Below are 20,144 nucleotides of genomic sequence, written 5' to 3'. Positions count from 1 at the left end.
TGAAACAACAATGAAAATGCTTCCACTACAGGGATCTTAATCAACACCAAACACTTCAAACGAGGGAAGATCATTTACTCCCATCTCTTCCCCCTTTTCCTTTCCGATGCTAACAACTTGCTACTTTAACCCCAGTTTTGCCCACTCTTTCCCAGAAAAAATCAACAAACATGTCTGCACCTACTATAGGCAGACACCTGTCGATTCAATGAAGTGTAGGCTTCCAGCTTTGGCTGGGCACAGTGGGCCTGTAATCCCAGCACTTCGGGAGGCCAAAGCGGGAGGATTGCTTGAGTTCAGGAGTTCAGGACCAGCCTAGGCAACATAGGGAGACCCTCATCTCTAAAAAAAAAAATGTAAAAAATTTAGCCAGGCATCGTGGTGCACATCTGTGGTCCCAGCTACTCGGGAGGCTGAGATGGGAGGATTGCTTGAGCCCAGGAGGTCAAGGCTGCAGTGAGCTGTGATTGTGCCGCTGGGAGACCGAGTGAGACCCTGTCTCAAAAATAAAATAAAATACAGTTTTCAGTTTTGCTTGCAGGGAGTTTGCAGTCTCACTGTGGGACAAAGAATTACACTTAGAAGTGAGTACTAATGCTTTAGAGCATATGTTCAACACGAAGCCAGAGAAGTCGGTAATAAAGGCTTCGGGAATCCACCTGCTGGAAACATCCTGTGGATGGAGACACGCAAGCTTCTTGCAGGAAGGCAGGCCTGGAAGGACAGGTTAGACTTACGGGAGGACTACAGAGAGCACTTCAGGCAGGTGTGGAGCTTCCTTGTGGAATGAGAGGGAGCCCGTTAGCTGAAGGGGAGGACCAGGGAGCTGTCATTGGTGGATGTCGTTGCTGAGTCAATGAAAGTCTAAAGTAGGATTTTCCCAGACTTACAGAAACCCTGTGTATTGCAAACATACCCGCCACAGTGTTAAAGAGATAACAAGGACTCTGATCAGACTCCTGTGACTTGGCAGCTTAGTATGGAGTAACGGGGGGGCATTGTGCTCAGGGGAGGCTACGGTATCTGTGTTCAGCCCAATCCTCTCAGGTTTCTCCTTGCACAGTTGGAACCAAGATAAGGGCGAACTTTAAAGAGTGCCTCACTCTCTCTCCCTTCAAGCTCAACTCGGATTATTTCTTTCTTTTCCTCTCTCCATTCTCTTCGCTTTCCTGCTCACGGCCAGATGTCGAGGAGAAATCCCTTCCCACTGTGAGTTTTGGTTGTGATGTCAACCTGTGACATTTGCCTTTTTAGAGAGATCAAGCGCATGCATTGATTAATGGAGAGTGTAAATTATGGGAACAGGCTGGGCACGGTGGCTCACGCTGGTAATCTCAGCACTTTGGGAGGCAGAGGCGAGAGGATCAAAGAATTCAAGACCAGCCTGGACAACATAGGGAGGCCTCATCTCTAAAAAATATCTACTTTTTAAAATACTTAAAATTAAAATATGGGAATGATGCCAATAGTCTCATCTAAAAATCCCAAGTTTCTAGCTCCAGCTGTGATGCTTTTTAGCTGTGTGAACTTGGACTGTCACTCAAATTCCTCAGTTTCACTTATCTGCAAAATGAAACTTATTAATACTATCCTCTCTACTGCATGTGATCTTGAGGTTCAGATGAAATAATGTGAGAGCACTTTGGACGCTAAAGACCGTATTATTTGTAGCTCAGGGTGAAGACTGCATGGGGGCAGAGGGAAGTGAAGTTGGGAAATCTCAATAAATCCCAGTCAGCCCTATACTTTTATAAAATTGTTTTATGTCGTTAAAAATAAGTTTAACTAGATAGCTCCCTTGGTGTTTTAATAACTCTCGCTTTCATGATTCCTTTTCCTTTCTAGATGTCCCTAAGTTCCAGCTCTCCCCTAAAAGTTCCAGCTCATCTCGCCTGGCCTCCTCCTGAGTCAGTGGGACTCCCAGCCACTGCCACCACAGCTGAAATTCTCATGCAGCATCTTCAGAGACACCCTGGGCCCCAGGCATGACTCATCCAGGTTCCAGAGCCAAAGCGGACTGAACAACATAGAAAGACTTTTATTATAGAAATGACAAGATGCTTTGCACAGTGGAGAGCTGAATTTACTTGGCTCCTATTAGAAACTCTTTCAGCTTAAGTACTTATTGTGGTAGTGAGTCCTACAGTATTTCAGTAAAAAGGAATTCATGGCATAAATGTGGACAGATTTACGGATGTAGAAACATGATGATAGATATCATGAGGTTAGTGATGGGACATATAACGGCACCATTGGTAGTACCAGGTGGGTGAGGCAGGTCCCAGAAGGATACAGGCTCATTCCCAAGGCTGCATGAGCAGTTGAATGGAGGGGCTGTTTACCGTGGTATCTTAGTTTGCTAGGGCTGTACCAGAGACCAAGAACCTTCAACAACAGGAATGTATTTCCTTGCAGTTCTAGAAGCTAGACACCCAGGATCTGGCAGGGCTGGTTTCTCCTGAGGCCTCTCTCTGGGCTTGTAGATGCCATCTCCTCCCTGCATCCTCAAGTGGTCATCCCTCTGTATATGTCTGTGTCTAAATTTCTCCTCCTCCTCCTCCTCCTCCTTCTCTTCTTCCTTCTTCCTCCTCCTCCTTCTTCTTCTTCCTTCTTCTTCCTCCTCTTTCTCTTCTTCCTCCTCCTCCTCCTTCTTCTTCTTTCTTCTCCTTTCTTCTCCTCCTTCTCCTTCTTCTTCTTCCTCTTTCTCTTCTTTTTTTTTCCTTTTTGAGATGGAATTTCACTCTTGTTGCCCAGGCTGGAGTGCAATGGCACCTCAGCTCACTGCAACCTCTGCCTCCCAGGCTCAAGCAATTCTCCCACCTCAGCCTCTGGAGTAGCTGGGATTACAGGCACCCACCACCGTGCCCAGCTAATTTTTTGTATTTTTAGTAGAGATGGGGTTTCGCCATGTTGGCCAAGCTGGTCTCAAACTCCTGACCTCAGGTGATCCACCCACCGCAGCCTCCCAAAGTGCTGGGATTACAGGCGTGAGCCACGGTGCCTGGCCTTAATTTCTTCTTAAAAGGACGCCAGTCCTATTGGGTTACCGCCCACCCTAACCACCTCATTTAACCCTAACCACTTCTTTAAACACTCTGTCTCCAAATACAGTCACATTCTGGGGTCCCGGGGGTTAAGATTTCAGCATAGAATTTGTGGGAGACATAGTGTAGCCCATAACATATGCTGTGGGCAGAGTTAAGAGAATGAAGAAGGAGCCGGGTGCAGTGGCTCACGCCTGTAACCCTAGCACTTTAGGAGGCTGAGGTGGGCGTATCGCTTGATCCCCTGAGTTCAAGACCAGCCTGGGCAACATGGTGAAACCCCATCTCTACCAAAAAAAAAGAAGAAAGAAAAGAAAAAAGTAGCTGGACATGGTGGTACACGCCTGTAGTCCCAGCTACTTGGGAAACTGAGGCATGATAAGAATCGCTTGAGCCCGGAAGGCAGAGGTTGCAGTGAGCCAAGATGGCACCACTGCACTCCAGCCTGGGTGACAAAGTGAGAGTCTGTCTCAAAATAAATAAATAAAAAGAGCATGAAGAAGGGCTGGTGAAGTGCCCAGGAACTGGCAACAGCAGAAAACTTTATCATCCCTTAGGCTGGAGAGGCAAAGGAGAGAGAGAAGGTGGAGTTGCTGGGATCAGTGAAGAGCTGTAGCCACGGAAGAGGGGCCGTCCACCAGGACATGTGTGGTGTGGCCGAGCGACACAGCCACATCAAAACTGAGGCCTGGGAGCTGGGTGCAGTGGCTCACACCTGTAATCCCAGCACTTTGGGGGGCCAAGGTGGGAGCACTAGAGCCTAGGAGTTTGAGACCAGCCTGGGCAACATTGTGAGACTCCATCTCTAGAAAACAAAACCAAACAACAACAAAGAAACCCCAAGGCCTAGCAGGGAGGGAAGACGGAGAAGACCCCCACCTCTCTCCCTTCCCAGCCTTCCTCACTTTCAATAGCACCTCCCTTTGATCAAACCCATCTGGGTTTGGACCTCCTGGGCCCAAGCCATCCTCCCACCTCAACCCCCTGAGTAGCTGGGACCACAGGCACATGCCACCTGGCTAATTGTTCTTTGGTTTTTTGTAGAATCAAGGTCTCCCTACGTTGCTTAGGCTGATCTTGAACTCCCGGCTCAAACTATCCTCCCATCTTGGCCTCATAAATTGTTGGGATTACAGGTGTGAGCCCCTGCACCCAGCTAACATCTGTTTTTCTATCATTCTGCTTTAACTAGATTAGAATCCTAGAGTCTGGGTGCAGTGGCTCACACTTGTAGTCCCAGCAATTTCGGAGGCTGAGGTGGGTGGATCACTTGAGGCCAGGAGTTTGAGACCAGCCTGGCCAACATGGGGAAACCCCATCTCTACTAAAAATAGAAAAATTAGCCGGATGTGGTGGCAGGCACCTGTAATCCCAGCTACCCGTGAGGCTGAGGCAGGTGAATCGCTTGAACCCAGGAGGTGGAGGTTGCAGTGAGCCGAGATCGTGCCACTGCACTCCAACGTGGGTGACAGAGTAAGACTCTGTCTCAAAACAAAACAAAAACACTCACACACACGTTTGCCAAGCTTGTAATGTTGAACACTTATGTCCTTGCGCTACATACTGTAAATATATATTTTGGCATGGTTTAAGATAGTGGCCTGGCAGTTCCCTGGATACATACTTGCTTCTTGCTTTATCCGTGTTGTTGGAAAAGACGTGAAATCACTCTTTTTTGTGCCTGCACAATTGGAGAATGTTAACTTTCTTGGTGGTTGCTTTTCTTTTTCCTTTTCTTTTCTTTCATTCTCCTTCCCCCAGCCACCCTCACCCCCATCACACACCCACCCCCCCACACACACCCCGGCCTCCTCCTCCTTTTTTCATTTTTTTTCATCTGGGCTCTTCTACTTGTGTTGCTCAGTTGCTCAGGCTGGTCTCAAACTCCTGGCCTTGAAACTTCTCCTGTCACATCCACTGTCTGGTTATTGAAAGGGTCATCTCTTGTAAAATGAAAAAGATGAAAAAATAAAGACACACACACACACACACACACACACACACAAAAGATAGTGGCCTGGGCCGGGCGCGGTGGCTCATGCCTGTAATCTCAGCACTTTGGGAGGCCGAGGCGGGTGGATCACAAGGTCAGGAGATCAAGACCATCCTGGTTAACACGGTGAAACCCCGTGTCTACTAAAAATACAAAAAATTAGCTGGGCGTGCTGGCGGGCAGGCGCCTGTAGTCCCAGCTACTCGGGAAGCTGAGGCAAGAGAATGGAGTGAACCCGGGAGGCGGAGCTTGCAGTGAGCCGAGATCACGCCACTGCACTCCAGCCTGGGCGACAAGGCGAGACTCAGTCTCAAAAAAAAAAAAAAAAAAAAAAGATAGTGGCCTGGGCGGAAGGCCCCAGACACAGGGGTATTGATGCCCAAATGATAGGTGGGTTCAGTTGATTTGTTTGTCCTATCCAGGGTGAAGCGAATGTGTCTCCCTGAGTTGAGACCTTGTGTTCCTCCCATGTGTTCCAAAAGAAGACGGCTGTCAGGAAGGGTTTCCTCCTGGGCTGCCCCCAGAAGCCAGGGACAGACAGATAAGCTGGGATGGCCTGTAGCTCCGTGCGTCTGACCCTCTTTGTCCCAGTGCATTCTTTGATTATATCACGAGCCTGTCACTTTGCAGGCAGATGTTTGAATGGGCCAGACCAGAGTCTGTTCACAGCCCCTTTCAGAATAAGCCAAGATCCCCTGGGGCAAGGACGTATCAGGAGAAAGAAAGGCCCCTCCAGTGCCAGAGGCTGCATGTTGTCTCTTTTATTTGAGATAGGATCTCTCTCTGTGGCCCAGGCTGAGTGCAGTGGCACCATCACAGCTCACGGCAGCCTCGACCTCCCAGGCTCCAAGCAGTGCTCCCACCTCAGCCTCCTGAGTAGCTGGGATTACAGGCGTGTGCCACCACACCCAGCTAATTTGTTAATTTTTTGTAGATATGGGGTTTCCCTATGTTGCCCAGGCTGGTCTTGAACTCCTGGGCCCAAGCAATCTTTCCACCTTGGCCCCACAAAGTGCTGGGATTCCAGGCATGAGCCCCCGCGCCCAGCCTGCATGTTGTCTTAAGGAATATTTGGGTTATCTATTTCTGTGTAATAAACCACCCTGAATGTACTTGCTTGCAAGTCCCTCATTTTCCTCATGAATCTGTGGTTTGGGCTCTGTAGGGAGGTTGTCTCTCTCTCAGAGACAAGACCTCCGACCCACACAGCATCCTCCACATCCTCTCAACCGAGGGCTGCAGGATCCATGTCCGAAGGGATACAGGGACATGGCTGGAAAGTGGGTGTGTGCCACCCACTGAGAGCTCAGCCGGGACTGAGGGCGGGGCCTCTTTACCTTTCCATGTGGCCTGGGGTTTTCATGGCAGGGGGGCTGGGTTCTATGGATGAGGGTCCCAAGAGAGAGCCAGATTGACCGGAATCACCTTTGAGGTCCCAGCCTTGGAAGTCTCCTAGTCTCTTCCACCATCCCTAGTTGGCCAGAGGGGCTTGTCCAATTTCAAGCAGAGAGGACGAAGACTTGGGAGAGCTGCAAGGTTCTAGGAGAACATGTGAGATGGGAAATAATCTTGTGATCATTTGGGGGTAGGCTCTGTGCCCCAGGATGGTTCCCTGGGCAACCCTTGCCATACATTGGACACAGACATGTGAGGTAGGCACATCTCCCATTGTGGTAGGAACCAGGTAATGGTTGGTAAACTGTGTTGATATTCATTCACTCAGCAAAACTTTTTTTTTTTTTTTTTTTGAGATGAAATCTCGCTCTTGTCCCCAGGCTGGAGTGTGATGGCATGATCTCGGCTCACTGCAACCTCCACCTCCCAGGTTGAAGCGATTCTCCTGCCTCGGCCCCTCCGAGTAGCTGGGATTACAGGCATGCGCCACCATGCCCGGCTAATTTTTGTATTTTTAGTAGAGATGGGGTTTCACGATGTTGGCCAGGCTGGTCTCGAACTCCTGACCTCAGGTGATCCACCCACCTCGGCCTCCCAAAGTGCCGGGATTACAGGCGTGAGCCACCGCGCCCGGCCACATTCAGCAAAACTTTATGAATGCCCACTTTGCACCAGACTTCATGCAAGTCTCTGGGAATATAGATATGAGAAAGAAACTGTTCCTGCCTTCAACGCGGTGATCATAGCTGCGAAGGAGACAGAGCGGCCAGGCTGTGAAAGCTCACAGAAGGAAGGAGTGAGCCACTCCACGGGGCATTGCAGAAGTGATGTCCAAGCAGAAACTCCAGATGGGTCAGGCACGGTGACTCACACCTGTCATCCCAGCACTTTGGGAGGCCGAGGCAGGTGGATCACTTGAGGTCAGCAGTTCGAGATCAGCCTGGCCAACATGGTGAAACCCCGACTCTACTAAAAAAGTACGAAATTTAGCCAGGCGTGGTGGCACGTGCCTGCAGTCCCAGCTACTCAGGAAGCTGAGGCACTAGAATTGCTCAAATCCAAAGGGCAGAGGTTACAGTGAGCTGAGATTGCATCAGTGCACTCCAGCCTGGGTGACAGAGCAAGACTCTGTTGAAGGAAGGAAGGAAAGGAGGGAGGGAAGGAGGGAGGGAGAAACCTGGGATGGGATGAACAGTATTTCATAGTAACTACGAGGTTTGAGTGTACAAGGGGGAGCATTCCACAGAGAGGATGGAGAGGAATAAAGTAAGCCAAATAAAGTAAAGAGACCCCAGACCAAACCTGGGTGACCAAGCATCCTGGTTTGCCAGGGCTGTCCTGGCGTTAGCACCACAAGATCCACATCCAGGAAACTTCTTGTCACTGTGAGTGGTCCTTGTAAAACGTCCAGTGCAGCTGGAGCCTAGAGGAGTGGGGCTGAGTTGCAGCAGGGTTGGAAAAGAGAGATAGCCGAAAAGATAGCCAGGAGCCCAAATGGGAAGCCAGGCTGTGCTAAGGAGTTAAGACACTATCTCCAACATAGCTGAGCAATCAGGACAGGATTTTAAAGAGGAGAGTGACTTGCTAGGACTTGCATTTGAAAGAGCTCTGACTTCTGGATAATGCGGGAGAGGGGCAACACTGAAGACCAGTTTGGGGCCATCACAGTTTTCCAGGGAAGAGATGCTGCTGACTTGAACTGAAAGTAGTGGAGGAGGGTGGAGAGAATACAAGGAGGTTGTAGAATGTCTTCAGGAGAAATAGCAGAACTTAGAATTTTCTTAGCTGGGTGCGGTGGCTCAGGCCTGTAATTCCAGCACTTTGGGAGGCCCAAGTGGGCAGATCACGAAGTCAGGAGATTGAGACCATCCTGGCCAAGGTGGTGAAACCTCATCTCTACTAAAAATACAAAAATTAGCTGGGTGTGGTGGCGCGCACTTATAATCCCAACTACTTGGGAGGCTGAGGCAGAAGAATCGCTTGAACCAGGGAGGCCGAGGTTGCAGTGAGCCGAGATCACGCCACAGTCCTCCAGCCTGGCAACAGAGAAACATGCCATCAAAAAACAAAACAAAAAAAACAGAGAGACAGAAGGATGCAGACCAAGGGATGGGAGCGTCACCTCCTCAGGACTCTAAGAGGATGGCAGAAGGCTGCTCTCAGAAACAGAGATTTCAAGAGTTTCTTAATCCCTTTGTAACTTGTCCCTACCCTGATTATATTTGCAAAATCCTAAAACCAGAGGACCTATGTAAGTTTCTTTGTGTGCACGACGGACAGCGGAAGCTATGGAGGCAGTGCCTCTGCCATCAGCCAATTTAGGAAAGGGAGAGTTCGGGGGATGAAACTCAAGAGAGAGACAGCTGTGGGAAGGGCACTACTGAGAAGACAGGGAACCCATGAGTTCTGGGGTCCTTGCTCCAAACGACTAGGGAATCTGACAACTATACCTATGTGGTTGGCCCTTCCAGGTCCAGACAAACGGAAGCTGGCACCATTAAAAAACCCCAGTGCTGGCTGGGTGAGATGGCTAACACCTGTAATCTAAGCACTTTGGGAGGCTGAGGTGGGTGGATCACTTGAGGTCAGGAGCTCAAGACCAGCCTGGCCAACATGGTGAAACCCCGTTTCTACTAAAAATACAAAAATTAGCTGGGCGTGGTGGTGGACGGCTGTAATCCCAGCTACTCGGGAAGTTGAGGCAGGAGAATCACTGGAACCCAGGAGGCACAGGTTGCTTTGAGCTAAGATTGCATCACTGCACTCTAGCCTGGGCCACAGAGTGAGACTCTGTCTCCAAAAACAAAAAAACTAAACAAACAAAAAACCCAAAAACCACAAAAAAAATCCAGTGCCATCTCAAGTTCCTCCTTAACCAGCCAGGTTTACATTCTGATGTGAATCTCGACTTCTCTCCCCGTCGAAGTCTTGATCTTCCCGTATTGACGTTATATATACTCTGTCCATTTTGCTCAATCTGTCTTCTACTCGAGTGATTTCTGCATGTATCTTATTCCCCCACTAGGTTGGGAATTCCTCAAAGGATTCCAGTTTCATTCTTGCCATATTTCCACATTTTCTTTCACGCAGTAGACACATGATTGGCGTTTGACAGTAGCACCGTCATTGGAATGTCTTTGGAAGATCCAAAATGTGCATTTCTCAGCAGGCTTTCTGTAGTCATTGACACCAGCAGAGAAGGAACACAAGAGGGCGCTCCTTCCCCTCTTATTTGAGATCAGGGCACATCACTACTACCCATTTGTGTCTCAAAAATTCAAACAGGACTGGCGTTCATGAAAACACAGATTTCATCACTACTAGGCAGGGGCTCTGGGAAATTTTGAATATACATGCTGACACCCTTAGGGAATCACTCACTTATTCCACTCAAGTCTTTGATTCCATTAGAATCATTCAAGCAAATAATCACATTGTCAGTTTTTGAACAACTAAAAGTCTAAAGAAACATAACCACTTTAAAAAATAACCAACTGACCAGGTGCGCTGGCTCACGCCTATAATTCCAGTACTTTGGAAGGCCGAGGCGGGCGGATCACAAAGTTATGAGATCAAGACCAGCCTGGTCAACATGGTGAAACTCGTCTCTACTAAAATACAAAAATTAGCTGGGCGCAGTGGTGGCACCCCAGTAGTCCCAGCTACGCAGGAGGCTGAGGCAGGAGAATCGGTTAAACCCGGGAGGCATGCCACTACACTCCAGCCTAGCAACAGAGCAAGACTCCATTTCAAAAAAAAAAAGTAACCAACCACCTCACACCCATTAGGATGGCTGTTATCAACAACAAACAAACAAAACAGAAAAGTTGTCAAGGAGGTGGAAAAATTAGAACCTTTGTGCATTGCTGGTGGGAATGTAAAATTGTGCAGCTGCAATTAAAAAAACAAACAAACAAACAAACAGTATGGGCTGAGAGCGGTGACTCACTCCTGTAATCCCAGCACTTTGGGAGGCCAAGGCAGGCAGATCATTTGAGGTCAGGAGTTCAAGACCAGCCTGACCAACATGGTGAAACACCGTCTCTACTAAAAATATAGAAAATCAGCGGAGCGTGGTGGTGTGTACCTATAATCCCAGCTACTCATGAAGCTGAGGCAGGAGAATTGCTTGAACCTGGGAGGCGGAGGTTGCAGTGAGCTGAGATCGTGCCACTTGCACTCCAGCTTGGGTGACAGAGCGAGACTCTGTCTCAAAAAACAAGCAAAACACAATATGATGCTCCTCAAGAAACTAAACAGAATTTCCATGTGATCCAGTCATCACACATCTGGGGAAATACACAAAAGGACTGAAAGCAGGGGCTCAAACAGATATTTGTACACCCATGTTCACAGCAGCATTCTTCACAGTAGCCCAGAGGTGGAAGCAGCCCAAGGGGCCATTGAGAGATGAATGGAGAAGCAAAATGTGGTCCACACCGTGGAATGTTATTCAGCCTTAAAAAGGAAGGAAATTCTGACCCATGCTGCAACATGGATGAACCTTGAGGACATTACACTGAGTGAAATAAGCCAGATACAAAAAGGAAGGTGAACCTTTTTTTTTTTTTTTTTTTGAGACCGAGTCTGTCTCTGTTGCCCAGGCTGGAGTGCAGTGGCATGATCTCGGCTCACTGCAACCTCTGCCTCCCAGGTTCAAGCGATTCTCCTGCCTCAGCCTCCCGAGTAGCTGAGACTACAGGCACCCGCCACCACACCCAGCTAATTTTTGTATTTTTAGTAGAGATGGGGTTTCACCATGTTGGCCAGGCTGGTCTTGAACTCCTGACCTCAAGTGATCCACCTGCCTCGGCCTCCCAAAGTGCCGGGATTACAGGTGTGAACCACTGCACCTGGCCGATTCCTTTAAAGATATGGAATGCTTCATGTATTGGCGTGTCATCCTCCCACAGGGGCCATGCTAATCTCTGTATAATTTCTATTGTAGTATATGTGCTGCTGAGGCAAGCACAGGATCTAAATGTTTAGTAAGCTCTCCCTCCATTCGTACGCACATTAAAGCTTATAAAGTAGGAAACCCTGTCCTATAAAACAAAGTCTGAACTCCTAACAAAGTTCTCTAACAGCTTTTCAATCTTATTTTATCTTACTCCAACACTTGAACTCTGCTTCCAGTGCAATTCAGAAAGGAAAGTATCCTTGCATTGACAAGTAGAAGAACTGAGTTTTTTATTTTATTTTATTTTATATTTTATTTTGAGACAGAGTCTTGCTCTGTCGCCCAGGCTGGAGTGCAGCGGCGCGATCTCGGCTTACTGCAACCTCCGCCCCTCGGGTTCAAGCGATTCCCCTGCCTCAGCCTCCAGAGTAGCTGGGATGACAGGCATGCACCACCAGCCCAGCTAATGATTTGTGTTTTCAGCAGAGAAGGGGTTTCATCCTGTTGGTCAGGCTGGTCTGAAGCTCTTGGCCTCAGGTGATCCACCCACCTTTGTCTCTGAAAGTGCTGGAATTACAGGTGTGAGCCACAGCGCCCCGCCTGGTCAGAAGAATGAGTTAACTACAGCTGTGTACACAAGAAAGTAAGAATCCACTAGGCAGTACTTGATTAAGTGCCAGATGACTAGCAGAGGCAAGACATGCTCGGAGTTAGAAGGAGTCGTCATGATTTTTGAAGTTTTCACCAAGTAGAGGGTTAATTTTGTCTTTTAAGGCTGGGGAGGTTTCTGCAGACAGGAATAGGGGGAGAGTGCCAGGGACATGGAGTGGTTTGTGCAAAGCAAACAAATAAGAAAGCAAAAATGAACAGAGATTAGACAACTTTGCTATCAAGGGGAGTCGCTGCGATCTGGCTGGGAAAACTGTGAATAAGAGGCCAAGTATTTGTTTGGGAGGGCAGTGTTTTCTCTTATTCATGATAAAATTTTGATATATTGAATTCCATCACAAAACAAACAGAAACGCTTTTTAAGAAAATGGCTATATAATTGATTGATGTGCATTGTAAAAATCACAACCACCCATATGTGCCCATGAGAAAACCAATCTATCAAAGTAAGTATGATATCCTATGGCCAAATCTTTATGATTTATTTGCTGCTTATTCATTGATTTTGTCCCCTACAAAAGTAGCAGATGAAAGCTTGGATTTACTACTACAGAAAAACAAGTACATATAGGGGGAAAATATTTACAAATTGAGAAAGTTCTATCCACTAACTTTTGTTTTCTCTATGAATTGGGGAAAGGTCAGGGTTATCTGATACAAGGGCAGACCGTTTTGGTTCAGCTCATAGACGACAGTCTTCCCAGGGAACATGGATTAAGTCCTGCAGTGGACCGTGGGAAGGAAGGTCTGGACAGGATAAAATGTGCTTTTAGGCAGATTACTCCGGTAACCCTATACAGGATGGGTTGGTAAAGGGAGCAAGGAGAGACAGGAAGACCAGTTAGGAGACTGCAGCAGTAAACAGCGGTAATCCAGGCTTGAGCTGGTGCAAGAAGATCTTGAGTTTACACAATACTCTAGGTATACAAATTATTTTCACAGACACTACTTAAAATGATTACACGAGGTAGGTAGAGTCATTTTTTTTTTTTTAATTTGGAGGTTTAATATAAAAAGTAGCTATGTGAGAGGCATTTTAAAAAGAATTAGCAGGACTTTGTGTTAGGGTGGTGGGGAAGTGGGCAGGGGAGGAATCAAAGATGATACCAAAGTGTTTAAGCTCTGGTGACTGGGAGAACGTCGCTGCTATTGACCGAAGTCTAGAGGGAAAGCTGGTGTGGAGGGGGGGGATTGTGATGGTGAATTTTATTCTTTCTTTTCATTCTGAAATAATTTCAAATTGACAGGAAATTAGCTGAAAGAGTCGAACAAAATAACTCCCCTATTCTCTGCCCAGAGACTCATCGCCTTTCATCTGTGGCCTCTATGACATTCTTTTTTTTTTTTTTTTTTTTTTTTTCCTGAGACGGAGTCTCGCACTGTCATCCAGGCTGGAGTGCAGTGGTGCGATCTCGGCTCACTGCAATCTCCACCTCCCACATTCAAGTGACTCTCCTGCCTCAGTCTCCCAAGTAGCTGGGACAACAGGCACCCACCACCACATCCGGCTAATTTTTGGATTTTTAGTAGAGATGAGGTTTCACCATGTTGGCCAGACTGGTCTCGAACTCCTGACCTCAAGTGATCTGCCCGCCTCGGCCTCCCAAAGTGCAGGGATTACAGACATGAATGAGCCACTGCGCCCAGACTTCAATAACATTCTTTACAACACAACAATCACACGTTGGACACAGTTGCTCTGCTGAGTCTATTTCTACCTAGGGAGCTCCTCAAGTTTCCTTGGCTCTCAAGGTCTTGACTTTTTTGAATATTACAGGCCGTTTTGTAGGCTGTCCCTCAAATTGGGTTTGTCCAGCGTTTCCTTATAAGACCTGGGTCCTGCATCTTTGACAGGAGCATGGCAGAAGTCACGCTGCCACTCCTCATTGGGTTTCACCAGGTGGCACGCAATGTCAACTTCTCTCATTATCTGTGCGTTCACGTTCATGATTTGATTAGGATGATGTGTGCCTGGTCTCACCATGGTAAAATTACTTCTAAGGGCTAATTACTGAAATATTTTGTGAGGAGATGCTTTGAAAGGCTGCTGGCAAGCCTGGCTTCGGGAGTGTTCCACCTGCAGAGCTGCAAAGCATCCTGACTTAGCAGGGTCCCAGGGTCGGTTTACTTTTTGCTCAGGAAGGAAGGCGGCAGGGAAGGGAGGAAAGAAAGAAGATTGATAAAAAGGGAAGAATGAAGGGAGGGAAGGAGAAAGGAGGGAAGGAAAGGAGAGGGAAGGAGGAAGGAAAGGAGAGGGAAGGAGGAAGGAAGGAAGGAAGGAGGAAAGAAGGAAGGGAGGGAGGGACGGGGGAGGAAGGGAGGGAAGGAAGGAAACGTCAGGCACGGTAGCTCATGCTTGTCATCCAGCACTTTGGGAAGCCAAAGTGGATCACTTGAGTCCAGGAGTTTGAGACCAGCCTGGACAACATAGGAGGGCCCAATTTCTACAAAAAAAAAAAAAAAAAAAAAAGCCGGGGTGAGGGGTGGTGGTGGCACGCATCTGTCATCCCAGCTACTCAGGAGGCTGAGGGAGGAGAATCTCTTGAGCGTGGGAGGTCGACGCTGAGGTGAATCACGATCATGCTACCACACTCCAGCCTGGGCGACAGAGTGAGACCCTGTTTCTATTAATTTATTTGAGACAGCGTCTGCCTCTGCTATCCAGGCTGGAATGCAGTGGTTCCATCTCTGCTCAATTTCATTTTTCACTGAGCCCTGCAAATTACGCAGCAGCGGGCCCAGGGTAATAGAGCAAGAGTCAACTCTTCTAGCCTTTGGGGATATTTCGTGGTGACAGTGAGAGGGCAGGATCTTGTCCTACGGTCAAAGTGGAAGTAAACTTGGATTTCGCCTCAGGCATGTGTGTCTGCAGGGCAGAGTGCAGGGCCGGCAGGAATGGGTTTACAGATAGAGGTGAAAGATGGGCCGAAGAAGGCCTTTGGTGGATCAGACTTAGACAAAGAAGCTGAGGTAGAGAAACAGTGGTGCTGGCCGGGCGGGGTGGCTCATGCCTGTAATCCCAGCCCTTTAGGAGGCTGAGGCGGGAGGATCACTTCAGCCCAGGAGTTCAAGACCACCTTGGGCAAGCCCCATAGCAGGAACCTGTCTCTACAAAAAGTTTTTGAAAACATCAGTTGGGAGTGGTGGCGCGCATGTGTAGTCCCAGCTACTCAGGAGGCTGGGGCAGCTGGATTGCTTGAACCTGGGAGCTTAGGGCTGCAGTGAGCCGTAATCACGCCACCGCCCCCCAGCCTGGGCGACACCCTGTCTCAAAAAAAAAAAAAAAAAAAAAAAAAAAAAAGAAAGAAAGAAAAATAAGAAAACCGAAAGAAATACAAAGGAAAACACAGCCGGGGCAAGGAAGAGGCCGCAGCAGGCCGAGGACGAGCCACGCGCCCAAAGAAAACCGGGTGCAGTGCTCAGCGCTCAGGCCGGCCCAGGGATCGGGCCCCGGAGAGGCCGTGGGGACGCCGTGCCAGGGCGCACGCCAAGGGATCAGGCCGGGCAGCCTCCCCCGCTGTCCACACCGACGCCAGCGCGCGCGCTCGGCCTGGCTCCCCACGATCCCCGGCGGAGCAGGACTACGGGACAAAGGGGCCGGTCCAGCAGCCGGGAGCGAGACCCGAGCGTTGGGGCCGCAGGCACAGCCTGCCGGGCTCCCGGATCACGACCCACCCCCTCGCCTGATCCCTGTGCATGGCTGGCGGCCGGCAGCCAGCGGCCTGGGCGGCTGGGGGCGCCCTGCCCCGTCTCCCCTGCAGGCGGCGCGCAGGGGTGGGGCGGAGGCCTTCGTGGGCCCGGGCACGTCCCAGCCGCGCCCTCCCGGCCCCGCGCCCAGGGGGTTGAGCCGGCGGGGAGACGCCTCCCCCTCCCTCCCAGGCCCGGGCGCTTCCGCCGCCCGCAGCCGGGGTTGAGGACCGAGCAGGAGGGGGACGCCAGGCTGCGGCCGCGGGTTGTCCCCGCCTCGCGGGCAGGGCCAGGGAGCGCCAACGCAGCCTTTCCAAGAACTCGCCCCGCGCCGCAGAGGGGCGGCCGGGCCCCAGCGAGCCCGAGGACAGACGCGGCCCGACAGCCTAGGCGGCACTCGCCGCGGGGGTAGCAGCACGAAAACCCGACGCCTCCGCTCCGTGGCCGGCGGCCTCTCGAATCTTCCCGGCGGCGGCCCGCGCTGGGGCTGCGCGCCTGGAGCGCCCTGCGTCACCTGCAGAATTTTCAGGAAGGGGCCTGGAGGAAATCAACCTTATGCAAAGGATTGAGAAGGAAACCGAGGAGATTGGAGATCGTTTTCAACCTCCCGCCGCATTATAATCAAAGTAGTATGTGCTTAGTGTATACACTATGGCAAATACAGAAAACTGTAAATAATTAGACCCCCCCCCCCCAAAAAAAGCCCTGCAGAAAAGCACCCATAATTCCACCACCCCGAAGCAAATACTTTACGTAGTGGGCTATTTCTTCACGTTTTGCCCTATTTCTCTTTACAGACTTGATCGTTCTGTGCAAGTCATTAGTGTCTTGCTTTTTGTACTTAATATCTTAGCAACATTTCCCACTTCCTTAAACACATCATAAATATGTTTGATGGTTCGATGTTAACATTGTACAACTGTACCAAAATGCAATCATTTTCATTTTTTTGAAGGATCAAATGATACAAATACTTTTAAAGTTTTTTTTTTTTTTTTTTTTTTTTTTAAGATAGGGTTTCCTATCCACCATCTAGTTTTATATATATATATATATATTTTGAGACGGAGTCTCACTCTGTCACCCAGGATAGAGTGTAGTGGCCCGATCTCTGCCCCCTCCCTGGAGTTCAAGTGATTCTCCTGTCTCAGCCTCCCAAGTAGCTGGGACTACAGGCGTGTGCCACTATGCCTGGCTAATTTTTGTATTTTTAGTAGAGAGGGGGTTTCACCATGTTGGCCAGGCTGGTTCCAAACTCCTGACCTCCAGTGATCCACCTGCCTCAGCCTGGGATTACAGGCGTGAGCCACTGCGCCTGGCCTGGTCATAATGTTATGGATGATTTGCTCTGGTCACTCTGCTAGTTGTGTCCCCAAAGCTAGGACAGTGCTCTTTCTTGTAGAACAGGCAGCCTCTGGTCACTGGCTGTTTCTTCCATTCTAGCTTCAGAGACAGCTCCTGTCGCTGATGGGAGCAGATTACATACCAGCGCCTGCAGGCCAAGCCCAGGCTTCTGCCCCTTGGCTTCTCAGAATGGTTGCTCCTTTTTGTTTTGTTTTGTTTTGAGACAGGGTTTTGCTCTGTCACTCAGGTTGGAATGCAATGGCACAATCACAGCTTACTGCACTCCTGGGCTCAAGAGATCCTTCAGCCTCAGCCTCCCAAGTAGCTGGGACCACAGGCACCACCACACCACACTAATTAAAAAAAAAATGGTAGAGATGGAGTCTCACTATGTGGCCCAGGCTGGTCTCAAACTCCAAGACTGAAGCCATTCTCCTGCCTCAGCCTCCCAAAGTGTTGGGAATGAGCCACTGCACCCAGCCTGATAAATTGTCCTTCTGATGGATTTGCATAGGCTGAACATCTGACCCTTTGTAGTGTGACAGGGACAGAGCAGTAAAAGGCTGCCTTCGAAGAAGTCGGACTCTACCATGCAGAGGACATGAGCCTCCCTTTGCTGGTCTGTGTCTCAAACTTTCCTTATTAAGCTGGCAAAAGCCTTATTTTATTGTTTTCTTTTTCTTTTCTTGTTTTTTGAGACAGGGTCTCATTCTGTTACCCAGGCTGAACTACAGTGGCACAAGCACGGCTCATTGCAGCCTTGACCTCCTGGGCTCAGGTGACCCTCCTACCTCACTCTCTTGAGTCGCTGGGACTACAGTCATGTGTCATCATGCTGGGCTAATTTTTTGTATTTTTTGTAGAGATAAGGTTTCGCTATGTTGCCCAGGCTGGTCTCGAACTCCTGAGCTCAAACAATCCTCTTGCCTCGGCCTCCCAAAGTGCAGAAATTACAGATGTGGGCCACCATGCCTGGCCTATTGTGTTTTTCAATGACTTAAAATTTATTTTAAAAATTACCACAAGCGTATAGCATATTCACACTTTTACAAGTCATCGTCAAGTTTTTAAAGAAAATGGTATTGTTTGTGTTGTATTTTTATGTAATTTCTATATTGTTTCAATTCTCCAATTTGCTTACCTGCCCTTAAAAGAAATTAAAGTAGAATATACACAAATCACAATGTACAGTTTGATGAATTTTTTCAAACTGAAGACACCTAGTTATTTGCATTCAGATCAAGAAACATTTCCAGCACCCCATACACAAGGGCACCTTGTAGAGAGCTTTATGTTCTTGCTTTCTTCTCTCTTTTCAGAAATTTACCTGATGTGAAAATTGATTTTTGTTTGATTTAAAGTCCCCAGGCTTCTAGCATGCAGAATGTATACAACGGAAGGAACATTTCCTTCTTTCCTTCCTATTCTGATGAGGCTAAGTTAAAATTAAGTGCAAAATTTTGACCTCTTAGGAGAAAGCTTGAGGGAAGATGCATAGATTCATAGATATTTAAAGCTGGAAGAGACTCTAAAAAGAAGAGGTTATGACTAAGGTGTCGTACCTCCTGAGTGGCAGATCTGGGACTTGAATCCAGGCCTTCTAACAACCAACCATTATTCTCTTCTTTGCTAATGTTATGTAAATAGCCATAACCCAGGGTGGAAGGAGGTACCAGGAAGAGAGACTTCAGGAAGATTTCCTGCAGACCATGGAACAATGACAGAGTGGCCAACTGTGAACAAGGATACATACAGGTTGTTCCCTGCTTCCATTCTCCTGGAAAGAACCATGCTGCTTTTTTTGTTTGTTTGTTTGTTTTGAGACGGAGTCTGTTGCCCAGGCTGGAGTGCAGTGGCGCGATCTCAGCTCACTGCAACCTCCGCCTCCCAGGTTCAAGCAATTCTCCTACCTCAGCCTCCCAAGTAACTGGGATACAGGTGCACGCTGCCACGCCCCGCTAATTTTTTGTATTTTAGTAGAGACAGGGTGTCACCGTGTTGTCCAGGCTGGTCACAAACTCCTGAGCTCAGGCAATCCGCCCATCTCAACCTCCCGAAGTGCTAGGATTACAGGCGTGACCACCACCCCCAGCCCATGCTGCCTTTTGGTTGTTCCTGATATAGCCTCTAACAGTTTCCTTAAGTCCAGTATCCCAAATTGTGTGTCGAGGTGCCCTAGGGTGCTGCCGCAAATTCACAGGGGGCACGTTAAGATATTTTAATTTATTTTTTTGAGACAGAGTCTCGCTCTGTCGCCCAGGCTGGCATTCAGTGGCGTGATCTCAGCTCACTGCAACCTCCACCTCCTGGGTTCAAGTGATTCTTCTGCTTCAGCCTCCCTAAGTAGCTGGAACTACAGGAGTGTACCACCATGCCAGGCTAATGTTTGTATTTTTAGTGGCAATGGGGTTTCACCATATTGGCCAGGTTGGTCCTGAACTACTGGCCTCAAGTGATCCACCCACCTCAGCCTCCCAAAGTGCTGGGATCACAGGCGGGAGCCACTGCGCCCGGCCTCATCAGGATATTTTAAATGCTGCAGAGGGACACAGTGATACCTGCCATCTGTCACACACTGCATGAACTGTTAGTCAAAGGCAATGCACAGTTACAACATTACATCACATTACATTCCTTTCGGTGGCTTGACAGAATTGGGTTTTGTCAGATACTGTGTTAAAAAGCAAGCACTGGGCCGGGCGTGGTGGCTCACGCCTGTAATCCCAGCACTTTGGGAGGCCAAGGCGGGCGGATCACGAGGTCAGGAGATCGAGACCATCCTGGCTAACAAGGTGAAACCCCATCTCTACTAAAAATACAAAAAATTAGCCGAGCGTGGTAGTGGGCGCCTGTAGTCCCAGCTACTCGGGAGGCTGAGGCAGGAGAATGGCGTGAACCCGGGAGGTGGAGCTTGCAGTGAGCCGAGATCGCGCCACTGCACTCCAGTCTGGGAGACACAGGGAGACTCCGTCTCAAAAAAAAAAAAAAAAAAAAAGGGCAAGCACTGCATATGAAAATGGATGGGAAATAGGAAATGAGGGTGATTGTGTGCATCTGATTCTAAGGTTTGGGAAATTGTGCAGTGCTCAACAGGTGTACTCATCCTGTTAGA

At 48.8% G+C, this 20,144-nt stretch overlaps 1 protein-coding gene and 1 non-coding gene across 21 annotated transcripts in view; one reads left to right on the top strand and one right to left on the bottom strand.

The window, feature by feature from the left end:
* Positions 1-2,174, top strand: part of FBXO16 (F-box protein 16) — a 61,815-nt gene extending 59,641 nt beyond the window's left edge. For 10 of the 20 annotated variants that reach the window (XM_045398084.3, XM_045398082.3, XM_045398085.3 and 7 more), the window contains one exon: positions 1,846-2,174. In XM_045398084.3, coding sequence (XP_045254019.2) covers positions 1,846-1,989 — 144 coding nt within the window. In that variant the 3' untranslated portion in view covers positions 1,990-2,174. Of the gene's footprint in view, positions 1-1,183; positions 1,210-1,845 lie in introns of all 20 variants that reach the window. The other 10 variants (XM_045398087.3, XM_045398086.3, XM_074000586.1 and 7 more) reach the window with 2 other exon arrangements.
* Positions 2,175-11,300: 9,126 nt separating this feature from the next.
* On the bottom strand, positions 11,301-11,404 carry LOC123575343 (U6 spliceosomal RNA). Its single transcript, XR_006700641.1, has one exon. It is a non-coding gene; the product is annotated as a U6 spliceosomal RNA (small nuclear RNA).
* Between the last annotated feature and the right edge of the window lie 8,740 nt (positions 11,405-20,144).

This window comes from Macaca fascicularis, chromosome 8 (genome assembly GCF_037993035.2).
Source record: "Macaca fascicularis isolate 582-1 chromosome 8, T2T-MFA8v1.1".
NCBI lineage: Eukaryota > Metazoa > Chordata > Mammalia > Primates > Cercopithecidae > Macaca > Macaca fascicularis.
Note: the sequence above shows the minus strand (reverse complement) of the source record. Positions and strands in the feature narration are given on the sequence as shown.